The sequence below is a fragment of the Ictalurus punctatus genome, chromosome 23 (genome assembly GCF_001660625.3).
Source record: "Ictalurus punctatus breed USDA103 chromosome 23, Coco_2.0, whole genome shotgun sequence".
In the NCBI taxonomy this organism is placed as follows: domain Eukaryota; kingdom Metazoa; phylum Chordata; class Actinopteri; order Siluriformes; family Ictaluridae; genus Ictalurus; species Ictalurus punctatus.
This window is the reverse complement of record NC_030438.2, coordinates 15,365,299-15,385,292: the sequence shown is the minus strand read 5'-3', so window position 1 is coordinate 15,385,292 and position 19,994 is coordinate 15,365,299. Positions and strand designations below refer to the sequence as shown.

The following is a 19,994-nucleotide window of genomic DNA, read 5'->3' as shown; positions in this document are numbered from 1 at the left end:
GGTAAGTGCAGGTTTGGGAGTGGGTTTAGGTTGGGTAAATGCAGGTTTGGGAGTGGGTTTAGGGTGGGTAAGTGTAGGTTTGGGAGTGGGTTTAGGGTGGGTAAGTGTAGGTTTGGGAGTGGGTTTAGGGTGGGGTAAGTGTAGGTTTGGAAGTGGGTTTAGGTTGGGTAAGTGTAGGTTTGGGAGTGGGTTTAGGGTGAGTAATGGTAGGGTTTGTGGGTGGGTTTAGGTTGGGTAAGTGTAGGTTTGGGAGTGGGTTTAGGGTGGGTAAGTGTAGGTTTGGAAGTGGGTTTAGGGTGTGTAAGTGTAGGTTTGGGAGTGGGTTTAGGGTGTGTAAGTGTAGGTTTGGGAGTGGATTTAGGTTGGGTAAGTGTAGGTTTGGGAGTGGATTTAGGTTGGGTAAGTGTAGGTTTGGGAGTGGGCTTAGGTTGGGTAAGTGTAGGTTTGGGAGTGGGTTTAGGGTGAGTAATGGTAGGGTTTGTGGGTGGGTTGAGGGTGGGTAAGGATAGGTTTTGTACGTGCGTTGCAGGGGTAAGGGTAGGTTGTCTTGGTGTGCAAGGGTATGTTTTATAGTAATGCTGGGTTATAAAATGTGTGTTTATATAACTTCAATTGCATTCCAACTGTGTAATTTGTCATTTTCTCTTTCCTGTGAAAAACTGAATAAACAAAACATCATTAAAAAACCCCCACAAATAATTCAGCAAAAGAACATCAGGTTTAAGTGAAATTGATGAAATTAGAGGTAATGGAGAAAACCTTGAATTTTATTTATTTATTTTTATACATCTTTCCAGGATAAAAGTGTATTTACTCTCTGTGGTGGTAATTCAGCTCCAAGGTCAGTAAACTGAACAGAAACAAATGCATGTGTGCCCATGTGTGATTTCACTGGCAGATCAGTCAGGATGGAAAAGAGTTGCAAACTGGGAAAACAAACAGAGTTGACAGATGTGACGTTTGAAAGCAGAATCTTTATTATACTAACCATCTCTTTCGCTCTACCTTGCACTACTTGTACACGCCGACCGATTATAAGACGCTCCATCTTACACTATTTACCCTCTAGCATGATTTTGAATGAGAAAATAATTAACATCCCCACAGAAACTCACATGGACATGGGAAAATATTAATGGAATTAATTTTATGGAGAAAATGTGGAGGACAATGTTTCTTTTTAATTCAGTAGAAATGTACAGTAATACAGCAGAGGTAGACGGTTCCAGGCATTGGCATTTTATTTAATTAATGTTTTTACTCTGGTTTAGAAAGACTAATCATATTTATTGATCGCTTTTCTTTTTCCTCTTTTCTGATATTTCGTTTTTTCTTAATTGTAAAATTTTTATGTTTTTTTTTTCTCTCATCCATAGCTTTTCTCCCCTTTTCTAAAGGATTTTCTTTTTCCATTGATACTTTTCTTAGTGGCTTTAACAGTCCAAAAATAGGGGTAGTGGATTCATACACTCACCATTAATTTTATTAGGAACACTTTAGGAACACAATTCATGAATATATCCAATCAACATTGGTATTTGAGGAAGGGGGGGTGATCTCAGTGACTTTGGTTGTTGGCGCCAGATGGGCTGGTTTGATCATTTCAGAAACTGCTGATCTGACCAGTCTCTAGAGGTTTTACGGCACGGTGCAAAAAGCAAAAAAACATTCAGTGAGCGTCAGTTCTGTGGGTGGAAATGCCTTGATGATGAGAGAGGTCAGAGGAGAATGACCAGACTGGTTCAAGCTTACAGAAAGGCTATATGGTGACTCAAATAATGACTCTTTACATCCGTGGTGAGTGGAAAAGCATCTCAGAACTCATGATACATCTGAACATGTCCTGGATGAGCTACAACAGCAACCAAGAACAGGAATCTGAGGCTACAATGGGCACAGGCTAACTGAACCTGGACAGCTGAAGACTGGAAAAAGACCAGGAGATGTTTATTTCTGCTTCTGCACAACAAAAACATCATCACATACAGTATATACAACTATATTCAGCAATACTGAAGTTGAACATCAGAGCCATGGCATAATTTAATTTGCCTGAACTGGAACAGCTGGAGGAGGATAAGCTCGCTACAGTTCCTCCCGTTTCAGGAAACCTAACTCTCCACTGGGTCTCAGCTCTCATGTTTAAAAATATCATACACCCACGCCGCCTGACAGTTGAGTCAATAACTGCCATTCGTCACTCCTATCTGCCTTCCTCCTTTTAATTACAGCAATGAATTACTGGTGCCTCTCTAGCCCCGTGGCCATTTGATGTATTTACTTTGTACTTTCCGGGGTTGCTTTCAAAGCACCCGAGATGACTTATGCGGTGATATCAAAGACGGATGCGGTACAGTAATGTTGCTGTGTGATTGACAGGCTGAGATTATCTTCCTCCACTCTGCAGCGTTCTGGGTTTGCTATCTGGGAAGCAGGGATTTTTGATCGCATGCAATTATGCACCTTATTTCACACACAGTGAGGAGTCTTATCCTCCATGCCTGATTTGCTTTTTCTTTTTTTTCTTTCTTTTTTCTTTTTACATAATTACATGGATACACAGAATTTCATTTGATGGCGTTCTGAATGGCAGGAGTTCAACGTGTACAGTATGTGCAGAGCATTGCAATACTACAGGCATGAATTTTAATATTGTCAATTTACTTCAATCACTGTACCAGGAATGAAAGAAAACATTTCCTCGCTTGGATAGGATATTAGCAACGTAGAAATGATTAAAACAGCAACGGCACGCTATAGTGTTCCCATCCCATCCACGACAGATTTAACGTCCTTCAATAGTTAAAAGAAAAATCCACTTGAAATGAACAACTTGCATATTAAAATTAAAATGTGATCTTCCTTGGTGTCGAAGTTTTATTTTCTAATGATATTATCAATGGATTTTTTTGTTTAAATGAAACAAGTCTATCATAACGTTTGGTTAATAAAGTGCTGCAGGGATGATGTATTTTTGTAAGTGAACCTGGAGGTTAGCATCACCCTGTTTCCCTCGACAAAAAGCCAACAGGATTTTTACACTGTCTTTTGGATTATTGCAGAACAACAAAAGGTTATGATTCTTAAACGTTTTGTTCATGAAGATAATCTTCACAATCAAACACAATTTATTAAGCCTAAATACAATCACCAGACGTACAAAGTTAAAGTTAGGCTATAATCGAACAACACCACGGTCGCATGACGTCAACGTCACTACCGCTACGCTTCTGACAACTCTTTCAATCTTTATTTAAAAACGTGTTACCTGATAAGGATCCACTGTGCTCTTTTTGTGGATGAATCCCCCCTATGATACTAGGATAATCAAAAAGAAGGTGGCTGCAGGTTTTGATATTCTGCTCTACTATGTTCTATTGATGTTCTACTAGGAGGGTAGCAATCTACAGAGGATGTGAGCTCTTCCAAGCAGCATGAGCTTCTGGAGTTTGTTTATGATTTTTCCAGATCTTTCTTGATGAGTCCTAGAGCTCCAATGACAATCATTGGACAATCGTTGGAATCATTGTGGTCTTCTTACTCCACATTCATCAAATCTCTATTCTCAGTCCTTTCTACTTGAAGAGCTTCTCAGTGACTTTGGTGGCTCAGTTTGACTCAGTAAGACTTTGGTGGCGGTGTTGTGGTCTGATGGAGTGACATATCAGTGGGCATGCACATCTGTTCCTTCTTCTTCTTCTTAATAATAATAACAATAATAATAATGATGATGATGAGGATAATAATAATAATAATAATAATAATAATAATAATAAATGTGAGCTATAAGATATCAAGCCATTTCAGGGAGTGCTGCTTCTTGCCACTAACTGACTTGTCAGCATTAACTAATTTTAATGAACTCTTCTTCTTCTTGCTACTAGTAATAACAATAACGATGAATAAAATAATAACACTACTACTACTACAACAACAACAACAACAACAACAATAATAATAATAATAACAATAATTTAGCATGATCAGTTAATAACATCAGCAACAACAACAGCGACAAACAACAATAACTATTCCACTTCTTCTTCTTGTTACTAGTAGTAGTATTAGTTGTTGTAATAGTAAAATAATACTATTAATAATAATAACAACAATTAATAAACTAATAACACTACTACTACTAATAATAATAATAACATCTCTTCTTGTTCTTCTTTTTCTTCTTCTTCTTCCAAGTAGTAGTATTAGTTGTAACAGTAGTAAAATAATAACAACCACAATGAATAAAATAATAACACTACTACACCACCACTACTATTACTACAACTACAAATAAATAAATAAAATAATAATCATACATAATAATAATTTAGCATTATCAGTTAATAACAGCAGCAACAACAACAATAACTGTTCTACTTCTTGTTACTACTAGTAGTATTAGTTGTAGTAGTAGTAAAATAATATTATTAATAATAATAACAACAACAATTAATAAACTAATAACACTACTACTACTACTACTAGTAATAATAATAATGACTAATCTCTTCGTCCTCTTTTTCTTCTTCTTAATTTAATTTGATTATTAATCTATTTTATAATCTATTCTGTCACAGGACCATAGAAAAAATAAAAAGAAATTATTCATACCCAGTACTTAACTGAAGACATTCATCAGAGACACAACATCTTTTTGTGCCCACGATATTTATTTTCGTTCACCTTTAATTTAAAGTTGAGATTTTGAAGGCTGTTGTGTGAGTCAATGGCTCTGGGGCCGTTATTCCCGTGAATTGTGAATGTATAATAAAACGCGTTTTGTCCCTCGTCGGCTCCCGTGTGACGAGTTTGAGGAAGTTTTCCTGTTCTTCCGCGTCACTCATTCATCCACGCTTATCCTCAGGTGAATTTAAGTTCGTGTAGCTCCAATGGCGCGCAGGAGAGCAGTTGGCCATGAAACTGCTGGAAATGTTCAGTCTGAGAGAAAGAAGGTTGTACATTTTGGGTTTCGTCTGTAATTTTATTCATCTTCCAGTCGCAGTGCTAATGTAGCCCGGGTTAATGATGTGTATCGAGTGCGGATGGGTTGCATCCCAAGTGTCTCTGTACTCCCTATATAGGGGGCACACTTACGTATTGAAATAACCGCCTGTGCACCCTTTATAGTACACTACACGAATAATAGAGAGGCATTTGTTATCAGACAAATATATAGTAGTCTATATAAACGCCTGAGACTTCACCTATGCTGGCTAGAACCTTTATGTTTCACTATTTCGTGACCTGATAAATAGTTATTTTTTTCTCTAATGACAAGTCATTCACGATAAATTCTATATAATGTTAGTTTATGTTAATATTTATTGTTTATACCGTCTCAGAGAGCCAATGAAAGCTGTACTAAGTAACATGTAACTCTAGCAATAAAGGCATCAAGCCTGTTCTATTACTTATGCCACCAATTCACTTGTCAACATAACATTAAAGGAAAAGTCCACACCCAAACACATTAATCCTATATATATGTAATATTTCTGATGTGTTTAGAGCTTCTGGTGCTGATTTGTTTGTTGGTGTTGTATATTCATTATTCCCCTGAGAAGTTAGCAGTATATGCTGCTCTGACGTCACAGGGTGACATTGCTAGTGCAGTTACAATGGGGTTTAATAGGAGGAAAAAAGTGATCTCAAACATAAGCTCCTAAAAACAAAAGAGCGCAATCGTCTTTGCTCACGTTTGACCATTTTTTATTAACGAGAAGTCTAATGTCGTGCTGAGTTACGGCAGAGATGCGGCTCGGCTAGTTAAAGAACTACGAGATGATGAGTAGGGCCAGGCGATATATATCGATTTAATATCGGTATCGCGATAAATAATTATGCAATACACTTTTCTGAGATATCATTGGTATGGTGATGCATTTTAAAAAAAATGTTTTTTAAAAATTACAAATTGAATGGATGCTGCTGATTTGACGTAATTAGAAAAAAACAAACAGCAACACCTTAATCTTCTTTGTATTTGTAGGTGTTAAAGAAAAGTACTGTCAAAATCGATTTTTTTTGTTTGTTTTTTAACTACTGTTTTCCGGACAGTTCGCTAGCTAAATTATATATCGTGATACTAGGGCTGGGCGATATGACCAAAAAAAAATCACATCACGATACTTGAGGACATTTTTATGAAACACGATGCGCATCGCGATATATAATTTAGCTCACAAACTGTCCGCGAAACAGTAGTAAATTAAAATGAACAAAAAAAAGTCAAACCTGTTTTGATGGTACTTTTCTTCAAAGCCTACTAATACAAAGAATATATATATTTTTTAAAATTGTGTCAAATCAAGACATCCATTCAGTATTATTTGATTATTTATTAAAAATATTATTCTCATTTCATCAGTTATTAAAAAAAAACATCACCATACCAACGATATATCAGAAAAGTGTATCATGTAATCATTTATCACAATATCATTATTATAGCGATATATATTGCCCAGCTCTACGTGCATCGTGTATTGTACAAATGTCCTCGAGTATCATGATATGATATTTTTGTCATATCGCCCAGCCCTAATGACAAGCACGATGGTGCTGACTGAAGCGCTGCTGTATCACTCTCTTCAGGTAGAGATGAAGCGAGGGATGAATCCCACTGGCACCACTATGAAAACGAGCAGGTAGTCGAAAGGCATTGTGGGTAATGTAGGAAACCGTTAACTAAAGTAAAAATAGAGCAAATGCTGATGAAAACGCCTTTAAATTCATCATAAAATAAATCGTAGATGCCGTTAAAGATCACGTTAATTTTAAAGATTGTCGTTCAGGGTGGAGTTTTTTTTTTTTTTTTTTTACTGTTTACTTAACGTGTGTGGCTATACTGTATCTTCTGTATTATCGCTGGAGCATTCCCAAAACGGAAACATTATTTCTTGGCTCTGAGTTTCACTTCATTTCTCTGTCGAGTGAATCTTGGTTTGTCTATTAAATTTGTAAAATGTCCTGTTTTTATGCGCAGACTGCAGAAGAGCCTCTTCCTGTGCAGCAGGAGAAGAGGAGCTGCTGGACGACTGTATCGTTTTTAGGGAAAATTCTCCTCCTTGTCATTTTCATACCACCGTTCCTTAATTACGCCTCGCTTCAGAGAGAAGAGCAAGAGCTCAGACCGAAAGGTAATGTTTCACACTCACAAATGAACAGAATCCAGGGTGTGTATAGGACTGGGAGAAGAATAGAAAAGAACGAAACTTATACCGGACTGAAAAGGTAACTTATATGATATGTTAAAAATATATCACTATATGCATTTATACAGTTGTGCCCAAAAGTTTGCATACCCCTTGCAGAATCTGCTAAATCTTAATACTGTTAACAAAATAAGAGGATCATGTTGTTTTTTTATTTAGTGCTGTCCGGGATAATCTATTTCACATAGCAGATGTTTACATAAAGTCCACAAGACAAGATAATAGCTGAATTTATCAAAATTACCCCGGTCAAAAGTTTACACACCCTTGATTCTTAATACTGTGTGTCGTTACCTCCAGGTCCTGCACATTTTTTGCTTTCCGGAATCTTCTACATATTTGACACTTTTCCAACAGCGGCTATATGATGTCGAGATCCATCTTTTCACACTGAGGACAACTGAGGGACTCGTACGCAACTATTACAGAAGTTGCAAACATTCACTGATGCTCCTGAAGGCAACATGATACATTAAGAGCCAGGGGGGTGTAAACTTTTGAACAGGATGATTGGTGTAAATCGTTATTATTATGTTTAAAGATCTTATTTTTTTCGTTTCGTACTGCCCTTCAGACGCTAAATAAGATAGTTGCATGTCTCCCAGAAGACAAAGTACTAACAACTTACACCGATGTCATGCATAGAATAAAACACTTGGAGACATGCTGTAATTATGAAATTGATCAACTGTGGTGTGGTCTGATATGGCCCAGAGTCAAGCAGACGTACTGTTACCACACCGAAGTTGATTGTTTTCCTATAACAGCATGTCCTGAAGTGTTTTATTCCTCGTATACCACAGCGATTTGTATATATATATATATATTATAAGTAGGCGAACTGGGACACAGCAGTAGATTTTCGTTGTTAAATAACAACACATATTTGAATCGGTTTATTTTCAGGTTTAGATTGTGTGTACGTATACGTCCCTGTGAGTGAGCTGTTGCTATAGAAACGATCATGTATTAGAATGAGCACATTAATATAAACTTGTGATTTGAATTGCAGCCGGTATTACTGTCACCACCTTCTGACCAATCAGATTCAAGAATTTAAAAGCGCTGTGGTATAAGATAGTGTCACACGTTAATTGAGCTTCAAAGGTTTGCACGTCCCTTTCTGAATGTGATCGAAATATTCTCTCATAATGTGCAAGCCCAGATTTTGCCTTCATACATGCCTCCAAGTTTTTTTGATGTTCTCCGAGCAGCTTTTGAATCCTCTCCGTTGTTATGTTTTAACCCACATTCTTCCTGATGTCCTTCAGTGTCTTCTTTGGATCAGCTTCCACTTCTTGGTTCTTTTCAGGCTGTTTGTGGTTGATGTTATGCATGGTTGTCTCATGTTTTGATTGTTATTTTTATGAAAATGAGTCTTAGAATCTTAGAAATCTGTGTGTAATGTAGACAGGTTGTGAAATATAGGTACATTTCCTTTCTTCGCCCCACGCAGAAACTATGGGGTGCACACTTTTGCACTCAACTGTATGAAGTTTAGAATACAGACAGAATGAAACCTGACAGAAGGAGAAATGTGACTGTGTACTGTACGTAGCTGGGTATATTTATATGACTGTAAATGTGAAAGGGTGAAATTTTTTTTCCCCCTGACACTTTAATGCAGTAATCGTCGAATAAACATGTAGGACAAAATGCGTATAAAAATGTATATAACGTATATAAACATGTCTAGACGCTGAAATTGAAAACGTATTTGTATCCTGGTGCACTGAAGAATCTTCTTTTTAGTGCCTGTGCTGTAAAACTGGTATCATATCTCTTGGAATAGATATAGTAAATCATTTTTATCGCTGCTAAACCTGCAGGAATTTAGTCTGTCCTTAAATATGAAAAACGTTCTCTCTTTAAATATGTGTTCTTTTCTTCTAGATGCACAGTTGATAGATATAGGCTTGGACCAGAAGATCAGCCTCATCTGCAAAGGCCAAGGACAACCTGTTGGTAAAAACGCATTCACAGATTGCTTGTATTTTGGCGTATCTAGTAGGACTTGACTGGAATTTTTTTCTTTTGCAATACACAACTGTGCAATGTGCATACGAGCCCTCTGTGAACATTCGGACCATCTCTGATTTATTAAATTTATAATAAGTCGAGGGGGTATTTATGATAAGGTTAAGTTTTGTGTGAGGAGATGTCTGGTAAAGCTGTAACCTTTTTCTTTTCAATTACAAGAAAGAGAAAAGAGTGCAGCTGGTGAGGGAATTCATTTTTACAGTTGTTGAACTATATATATATATTTTTTATAGTTGTTAAACCACATATTTTTTATAGTTGTTAAACTATATATTTTTTATAGTTGTTAAACTATATATTTTTATAGTTGTTAAACTATATATATATTTTTATAGTTGTTAAACTATATATATATTTTTTATAGTTGTTAAACTATATATATATATTTTTATAGTTTTTAAACTATATATATATTTTTATAGTTGTTAAACTATATATATTTTTTGTAGTTGTTAAACTATATATATTTTTTATAGTTTTAAAATATATTTTTTATAGTTTTAAACTATATTTTTATAGTTGTTAAACTATATATATATATATTTTTTTATAGTTTTAAACTATATATTTTTTTGTAGTTGTTAAACTATATATATTTTTTGTAGTTGTAAACTATTTTTTTTTTTTTATAGTTTTAAACTATATATTTTTATAGTTGGTAAACTATATATATTTTTTGTAGTGGTTAAACTGTATATATTTTTTATAGTTGTTAAACTATATATATATTTTTTTATAGTTGGTAAACTATGTATTTTTTTGTAGTTGTTAAACTATATATATATATATATATATATATATATATATATATATATATATATATATATATATATATATATATATATATTTTATATAGTTTTAAACTATATTTTTTTGTAGTTGTTAAACTATATATATTTTTTATAGTTGTAAACTATTTTTTTAAAATAGTTTTAAACTATATATTTTTATAGTTGGTAAACTATATATATTTTTTATAGTTGTAAACTATTTTTTTTAAATAGTTTTAAACTATATATTTTCATAGTTGGTAAGCTATATATATTTTTTGTAGTGGTTAAACTGTATATATTTTTTATAGTTGTTAGACTATATATATATATATATATTTTTTATAGTTTTAAACTATATATTTTTTGTAGTTGTTAAACTATATATGTTTTTTGTAGTTGTTAAACTATATATATTTTTATAGTTTTAAACTATATATTTTTTATAGTTGTTAAACTATATATATTTTTTTTATAGTTTTAAACGATATATTTTTATAGGTGGTAAACTATATATTTTTGTAGTTGTTAAACTATATATATATATTTTTTATAGTTTTAAACTATATATTTTTATAGTTGGTAAACTATATATATTTTTATAGTTGGTAAACTATATATATTTTTCGTAGTTGTTAAACTATATATATATATTTTTTTTTTTATAGTTGTTAAACTATATATATTTTTTTATAGTTTTAAACTATATAATTTTTTATCGTTGTAAAACTATATATATATATTTTTTTATAGTTTTTAACTATATATTTTTATAGTTGTTAAATGATATATTTTTTTTATAGTTGTTAAACGATATATTTTTTTTTATATTTGTTAAACTATATATTTTTTATAGTTGTTTTAAACGATATATATTTTTTTATAGGTGTTAAACTATATATTTTTATAGTTGTTAAACTATATATATATTTTTAGCTTTAAACTATATATTTTTATAGTTGTTAAACTATATATATATATTTTTATAGCTTTAAACTATATATTTTTATAGTTGTTAAATGATATATATTTTTATAGTTTTAAACTATATATTTTTATAGTTGTTAAATGATATATTTTTTTTTTATAATTTTAAACTATATATTTTTATAGTTGTTAAATGATATTTTTTTTATATAGTTGTTAAACGATATATTTTTTTATAGTTGTTAAACTATATATATTCTTATAGTTGTTTTAAACGATATATATTTTTTTATAGGTGTTAAACTATATATTTTTATAGTTGTTTTAAACGATATATTTTTTTTTTATAGGTGTTAAACTATATATTTTTATAGTTGTTTTAAACGATATATTTTTTTTATAGGTGTTAAACTATATATTTTTATAGTTGTTAAATGATATATTTTTTTATAGTTGTTAAACTATATAGTTGCTAAACGATTGTTCATTACATTAAAAATGGTATTTGTTGGCAGATTGGTGTGGTGTAAGAGGAATAAAATCTTACGGAATGTGCTGTTATTGGAAAATAATCAATTTTGGGGTGGTAACAGTAACTCCACTTCACGTTGAGCCACATCACATCTCTTCATCGTCGATTATTTTTCTGTAACAGCCTCCTGGTCATGCTTTCTTCCTTATTATATTTTGAAGACGTATTGTGGGTGCAGCAACATAATGCAACATAATCGCAATATGCTTATTTTTTATATTGTGAGGTTCTGATTAGAGCCATGCTGATTGAATCTGAACACAATTCTGAGTCAGTATATTAGAATGATATATACCTTAAGGTAAGCCAAAGCAGAAATCAAATAAAAGCTGGAGATTTTAAAAGTAGCAAAAGCATCCATCTGAAAATGAGTAAATATAGGATATAATTGCATTAATGTAGTTAATGTATTTAACTGAATGACTTCACTTTCATAGAAATTTCATATTCCTCGAAATTACAGATGTAAAACATTATATATAGTTGACACCTTTGGCTGTAAATAATTTTTTACATTTATTTTTATTGTATTTTTTTAAAACCTGGGCATTAGAGGACATTAGGGACGAACCCAAATTAAAATACCTTTTTTTTTTTTCTTTTTCTTAAAAAAGCCTCACAGTGCATGTAAATAAGACTAGAGGTGTGCATCGGGACTGGTGAAAAAAAAGTTGAGTGAGAAGGTTTTACTTCGATGCGTTAACCGCGTTCAACCATTCATCCTTAATAACTACCTGGGTCATGGTAGTTTAAATTAGGTTACTAGTTTGTTTATCTATAGGGAAATAAAACCAAATCAATTTGTTACGAAATATCGCAGTCGGATACAAACAAACATAATATTTGCGAGCGTAGGATTAAAATAAATAAATAAATAAAGCAGGCCTGCGCACCATGTATGAACTCGAGTGATAGAGCTGAGGTTGAGGAACTGTTACAATGACCGTGCTGCCGTTTCTACTCCTGTTTTTCCCTCCCAGTGTTTCCGTGGGCATAGTAGTAGTAGGGTTCATATTTAATTAAAGCAAAAAGGCCACGCCCACTTTGAGTTTACATCCGGATACAGATATTTATTGCACTAAAAAGATACAGAGGCATTATGTTGCTCTCCTAGATCGCATGAGCACACGATCAATCTATTTCAAATTCTCGTAAGATTTAAATGCGCACTGATTGGTATCGTCTCCGTGACCTTAACCACCTTTATTCTGCTTTCCTTTCCAGTGATGCTTGACGCTCCAACTGGAATGTCGTCTGATATTTGGCATCATGTGCAAGAGAGCGTTTCACAAACCACAAAGGCAAGTTGAATCAGATGGCTGACTTTGAAAGGGTCGCCTACCGAGGTGTGCAATTTGATAATGAGTTTGTGTTTGTGCAGAGAAGCTGGTTATTCACCACAGTGAGCCTCATTACACGTTGCTTGGGTATGCTCTCCACATTCATTTGAAAAGTCAGACTTGGAGCCTAAGCGGCGTTCTGGAGAAGTGCTTGTGTAACGAGCTGTACTTCCTTGTGGTTCGGAACATGAAGTGTTTTTGTTCTTTGAAACTGCGTGTTGTGTAGGGGAGTCTTGAAAAGCCAGAATGTTTTGCTTGGTTCAGCAGTGTGTAATGGGACCCCCGCTACAGAGGAGGAAGATGTTCTGTAAAGATTAAGACCGTCTACAAGGAAAGTGCAGTGGCCCCAGGATAATGATGCACTCTGAATTGGTACAAGTATGCCTTGTTATATCCTAGTGCTAATGTCATCACTTATTATTTATTTCAACAGCAGGGACATGTAGCAGCTGTTTCATTATTCTCACCAAACGTAGTGCGCCGATTAAATGTGCATAATATACCGTTGAGATTTTTTGTAGTATGTTTTGTTACAATTTATCCACTAAATACGGAACACACTTAAACTCCACAAAATACCCAAATAACTAATACCTATCGGACTCTAGATGAGTGCTTTATTAAAGGCAATGCATCGCAATGCAAAAACGGGCCAATGTGCATGGTGGAAAAGTGTGATATCAGCATTCTGTTAATTATGCGTCTAATGCAAGTGCGCTGTTTGAACACTAGAGGTCCTAATCTGTTCAACCCATATAGTTAAAATATATCAGCACGTTCTGGTCACATGATCGCTTTCTTTCATGGAGAGCTTGCTCTGTTTCCAAATGAGAATCATCTGCACTTGTGAAGTGACCGTTAGCCTCATAGCTTCAGATTGCAAGAACTGACATGCACCATGTTATAAATTGTTTAATACTAAAAATAGGAAACCGGGCATTTTAGCCGACTTTGGAGCTCTATTACCAGTTAAAGTAACGCCTCAGCTGCTGCCAAAGCTCATTCCATTTTTTAGTTTTCAATAAATGTCAATTTCCCAGTATAGACTTTGTTTATTCAACTGATTTTTTTTTTTTTTTTTTAGAATATATACATTTATACATTTATTTATTTATTTCCCCAGATATATGGTGAACTTGTACTACGTTTTGTTTACAAATTTCAACCCTCTGTTCCTAGCAATTTTTTTTTACAAGGGTTTGCATTTTTTATACAGGCAAATGGCACATTATTTTCTAATGTTTATGATTCAGAAATTAAAAAAGGAGTCTTTTCAGTTATAATTCTTCTTTCAGTCAAATTTTGTTCAAACTATTCTGAGAATATCGAATAGTTAACCCAGTATCATAAATCGAATCAAATCGTGACCTGAGTGTATCTAGCATGCATGCTCTGGCTCCAAGTTCGCTGCTGCGTAGAGTTTGCCTCTAATTTTCACATTATATATCATTGAATAATACAGACTAGTTTATTATCATTATTATCTTCTTCTAACAACATCTCTACTGTAGCTCAAGTGCGACCTCAACAAAAAGTCAGCAAGTGAGATATAGTGTTCTGTCCTTGCAGCGCACCTACACGATATTATTTAAATCTGGCTAGAGTCTTTATTTTCTCTTCACATGTATAACCATGAACCATAATATATATGATATATAGTTCTAGCTAGAGATGACGGCCTTGTGCTGCTCGGCTTAGTTAGTGCACTTCGATTACTAAATTCAAAGTATTTCACTTTAACCCGCTTCTTAAAGTTTAATCACAAATGTTCTAGGGGTTCATAAACATTTGACTGGCAGCATATATAAATTTTGCTGTAATTTGGGAAAGATTTCTCCCAGTACCTCCTGCACCAGACCAGGAGTCAGTATTTTTAAATTGACGCACCATCACTGAGAAGGTTTAGAGGAGTTTATATTTGATCATCTCGATTTTGCTTTCATCTTCACTGCAGATCATTTCTTGATTCGGGCGAACAACACGTGATTGCTTTGACAGGTTGACTCATGATGTGGGCGAACGGACACGCTTAATGATTAGAGCTTTCCAGGTTCTTTCCATTAAATGAAGAGTGAATTTATACGCATAAATATTACAGGCTTGTATATAAGTAATATCGCTCGAGCAAGAGTGTGGTTATGCTGAATATCGGCACGGTTGTGTGCAATAAAACCTCATAAAAACATTTTGTTTTTTTTTTACTTAGTACTCATACACAACTATTACAAAAGCTGCAAACATTCACTGATTTTGTCTTCTGGGAAACATGTAAATATCTTATGGTGCTTCTGAAGGGCAGTACTAAATGGAAAAAACGAACAAGATCAAACAAAATAATAATAGTTTACACCGATCATCCTGTTCAAAAGTTTACACACCCTGGTTCTTAATGTATCGTGTTACCTTCTTAAGCATCAGTGAACGCTTGCACCTCGTGTAATAGTCGTGTACGAGTCCCTCAGTCGTCCTCAGTGTGAAAAGATGGATCGCAATATCATATAGTCACTGTTGGAAAGCGGTCAATTATGCAGAAGATGCTGGAAAAGTAAAGAATGTGCAGGACCTAGAGGGTTTTTCTGAAGAACAGTGGGCAGTTTAAATGCTCAGGACAAACAAGGGACTCGTGAAGAACGATCACAAAGCATAACAGTCGCTGATCATCCAGGTAACGACACACAGGATTAAGAATAAAGCATGTGTAAACTTTTGAACTGGTTCATTTGTGTAAATTCAGTTATTATTGTGTCTTGTGGACTTTATGTAAACACCTGTTATGTGAAATAGCTTATTCACGGCAGAACTAAATAAAAAACAAAAGGCAATTTTTATGATCTCTAATTATAAAACAAAATTATTAACATTTTGCAGATTCTCCAAGGTGTATGTTAATGCATTTCCTCAACTGTAGGTTAATATCTTGTCTGAACACCGCGGTATTATTGCAGATTCTCTGATGTACACCTGATGAAAGTACAACTTAAAAACCCACAGAGATCTGTATGAAATCTGACCCGTGCTTATATTTTTCCTCAGGTCAGTGATCGATATTAAGTGTCAGTCAGGATGTGACAAAGTGACTGAATCTGTTCTAATGAATGCAGTGTTTAATGCAGCTCCAGCAGGATCTCAGAGCTGCAGACGCATGTGTCAGGTGATGTAACCAAGCACTCTGGGTAGCTGGACCATCTTTAGTCCCATACTGGGATGTAATGAGCTCTGAATGCCAGGACTTGGCAAGCGTTAACTGAAAGATGGCACTGTCTCGGCGCGTCGTGCTGAATAATGTGGCTGAGCGAGTTGCGGCACAGGCTAAATGCTTAGCTTAAACGTTTTAGATCTTCTAATGCATTTTCAATACTTTCGAAGGATGTTCACAGCTAAAAGTATTCTTATGGGTAAAATTACTCACAGCTGAGAGGACGACCTGGACATTACTCATCGATGAGCAGGGTCAGCGTTTATGAATGCAATTCCTTCAGCATTTTATGACAGTGTCATGTTGTAATCGAGGGCTGTGGTCAATTCTGACATTCTATAGTTAAGGAGAGAGAAAGAGAGAGTTTCGATGATTATCTGGAAAATCTCACCATTCACACACACACACACACACACACACACACACACACACACACACACTTTTGGGTTTGAGATGAAAAGATGGATATGAGATGAGAGTTTAGGATTTCAGCTTTTCCTGGTATTTACATCTAGATGTGTTAAACAACATGGAGCCTTTTGTATCAGACCACCCAAGTATTAGGTGAACAAAAGTATAGGAACAGATAAGTCTTGAAGTAAATAACACTTAATTTTTGGTTGCATCCCTTGCTTGCAATAACTACATCAGTCCTGCGACTCATAAACATAACCAAATTGTTGGTTTCTTCTTGTGTGATGCTTTTCCTGGTTTTTACCTCAGCCTCTTTTACTTGTTGTTTGTTTTGTGGGGTTTCTCCCATCTGTCTCCTCTTCAGGAGGTGAAATTGCTGGAACTATGGGTTAGTGGCAAAAATCCACACCGATAGTTTTTCCCAGTCGTGTCCATCACAGGAACGGCTGAGAAGTATCTGCTATCATTATATGGCACGAGAGCGGCCTCTAGAGGCGAAATAAAAACAATCGCTGACAAATTTTGTTGCTCTATTTGAAGTGTTTTTTGATTTAGAATGTTACTTTTTGGTTCAGTTTGGATGTGTATCATTTATTTACTTTAATATTTATTAGTAGTTAATATGTATTAATATTTATATATTTATTTTCATGGTACAGTCAGTACTGTTTATTTTTGTAAACAGATAAAGTTCAGCAGTATTTTACTTTGAGTATTATGTTTTCACTCAGTATCAGTTTTAAAAATGATCGATGAATCGTTTACCGGCAGGTACCGCCCGACTTAGTTATTGGTACCTGTAAAATCCACCATCGGGGAGACCTCTAATTAATATGTAGTGACTGATTTGCAGCAACTCATCATACAGTGTGAAGACAGTCAGTCGAGGTTCACTTTAGTAAGTCTCCTTACACACATTCAGCAGCTCTTATAAGATATGAATGTTTATTTTTTTCCCCCGAATTTATTTTCACGGATATCACATTTCTTGTGTAAAAGTTCCCGCAGATGATTTATGAATAGATTTGTTTATATCCAGCTTGATAAGTGTGGCCCTCCCTATTTTTAAAAATATAATGTTGCACTGATTTAAGTTTCTCTAACAGTGTGTACCCGCTGTGAGCCCTTTAACAAAAATGGTATAATTTCTATCTAAATGGTCAGTGAACCTGTAGGTTTTAATTTATGTGGTCTGAAACATTTCTCCATTATGCTAGCCTATGGATGTTTTTTGTTTTTCACACCATTCTGTGATACCACTACATCATCCTGTTTCAGAACAACATGCTTGGCACCAACAGCTATGATGAAGTTAACTAACAATCCTTACTGCAGATCTTTCCTCGTGTGTCTGTTTTGTGGTTTTGAGGTAGTTTTGTTTTTCTTCCCTGTACTCTTTCAGGTTTGTGCCTATGACCGAGTGGGCCTGGGCTTTAGCAGGAGAGCTCTGCAGAACGACACTACAGGCGTGGAGAAAGTGTGGAGATTATCGACCACTGGAAGGTAATCAGATTTATAATGATTCCTGTATTTCTTCTATATATTTTTTATAACCCATTTCATATCATTTTTCATGTGTTCCACCTTTCTACATTGGCAGGGTTATTATAATACCGTGCCCTCCACTAATATTGGCACCCTTGGTAAATATGAGCAAAGAAGGCTGTGAAAAATCGTTTTAATTGTTTAACCTTTGGATCTTTTATTAAAAAAATTCACAAAACTACTCTGCTTTCATGAATATCAAACAATTGCAAACAAAACACAGGTGTATATACATATATATATATACATATATATGTGTGTGTGTGTATGTATCTGTATATATATATATATATATATATATAAAACCTTGTTTAATATGGGTGTGCAACAATTATTTGCACACCTATGAATTCATATGAGAAAAATATATTTGAAGTATATTCCCATTGATATTTTAAATTTTTTTTAGTATACCTGGGTGACTATGAACAGGAAATTGTTCAATCATGACTTCCTGTTTCACAGGGGTATAAATATGAGGTAACACATAGGCCAAATTCCCTTAGTCATTCATAACAATGTATAATTCATAACTACTTAAGCAACAGAACACAAGACGGAGTGTGTTATTGTGAATATTTCCATGAATATTGCATTTTGTGCATGTTCTAACTTGTTTTTGGAAACAAAGTTATAAAATGATATAATTTTATTTGATATTGAATTATTAATTTTATAATAAATTATATTCTTCGCTTATTTATACATAGTTTTATATGTAAGAATTAAAAAAAGGTGACTTTTTATTAACATTATATTCCAATAACAGCACATCCCTAGGTGTTTTATTCCTCTTATACCACAGCGATTAACTAAAACAAATGTTTTATTTATTAAAGAATGGCACATACTTTAAAAAAATATATATTTTTTTGTTTATTTTTACGTTTAATGCTGCGGAATGTTGTTGAAACAAGTTGCTTCTTCCATAACATTAAACGTAACTATAATTGGAAATACATTTTATACGTTTTATCCGGTTATATTTAATCATTTGGAAAGTCCGTGAAACAAGTTATCACTTGCTTTATAGCAGCTATAAACAACTGTTGTCTGCTTTGTTATTTAGCTAGTAAGACAAAAACGCAGCTTGTCATGTTACCGAGACCTCAGTCTGTCCAGTGGTGGAAATCTTAAATGAGCAGCTTGAACGCTGACACTGGAGACTCCTTCCGTAATCGCTAACATCCCCTGCAAAAAGAAAAAAGTTGTTATATATGATACATGGAGTGTTAAGCACTTTTCTCCATCAGCTGTTGTGCAGCTGTGTCCTTTTTCCTGGCACAGACATCATTTCAATTCGTGTGTCATTTCACAGGAAGTGTGTCGACACAGCGGAGGAACTCTCGTTCTCTCATGCGCGCAGCCTTTCGCCACCCACACAAGGGCATGCCCTTGGCGTGATAGCCAGCCGCGCTGAAGCCTGTGATCGTCCTACACGAATGCTTGCTCTTATCTCGTAGCAGTACACAGGGTAACGCTCATGTCCGGGTGGCAAACTTGCAGCTCCTGATGTGAGCAATCAATTTCCTTCCTAGAATTCAATAAGCGGCCAAAAGCAGGCACTTTGACGGATGCTTCCTCGGGCTGCCGCTGTGAGACTTCTTTATTTGGACGCTGCTTTGATTTGTTGGCAGATGCAACCCAGCTGAGCAGCCATAAAATAGATGAAGCAGTTTATGTTGACTTGTGCATTCCTCAGTTCTCAAATTGACTTCAGGGGTCTTAAATTAGAGCTTTTTTTTTTTTTTAAAGGGAAATACATAGAAGCAAACACCTTCATTAAGAGATCAGTGTGCTGGTGGGAATTCTAGAATAATTTCTTACTTTCTGTCCGAGTTTGTCATGTGCCCCGAATCAGGGATACGTTGAATAAAATGTACGAGTTGCTTGCGTATAGTATAATATGACAAATACATGTAATCATTACTGCTTAATAATGCTTGATTCTGATTGGTCAGGAGGTGATTTCTATCATTTTCTACCACCGCAGCTCTGACAGTAGTCCCGACTGAG

At 34.5% G+C, this 19,994-nt stretch overlaps 1 protein-coding gene across 1 annotated transcript in view; it reads left to right on the top strand.

Annotated features, from left to right (window-relative positions):
* Window positions 1-4,808: 4,808 nt before the first annotated feature.
* Window positions 4,809-19,994, top strand: part of si:dkey-122a22.2 (uncharacterized) — a 37,585-nt gene continuing 22,399 nt past the window's right edge. Inside the window, exons 1-5 of the mRNA XM_017453834.3 lie at window positions 4,809-4,952; window positions 6,986-7,139; window positions 9,108-9,179; window positions 12,708-12,784; window positions 17,836-17,936. Coding sequence (XP_017309323.1) covers window positions 4,890-4,952; window positions 6,986-7,139; window positions 9,108-9,179; window positions 12,708-12,784; window positions 17,836-17,936 — 467 coding nt within the window. The 5' untranslated portion in view covers window positions 4,809-4,889. The remainder of the gene's footprint in view (window positions 4,953-6,985; window positions 7,140-9,107; window positions 9,180-12,707; window positions 12,785-17,835; window positions 17,937-19,994) is intronic.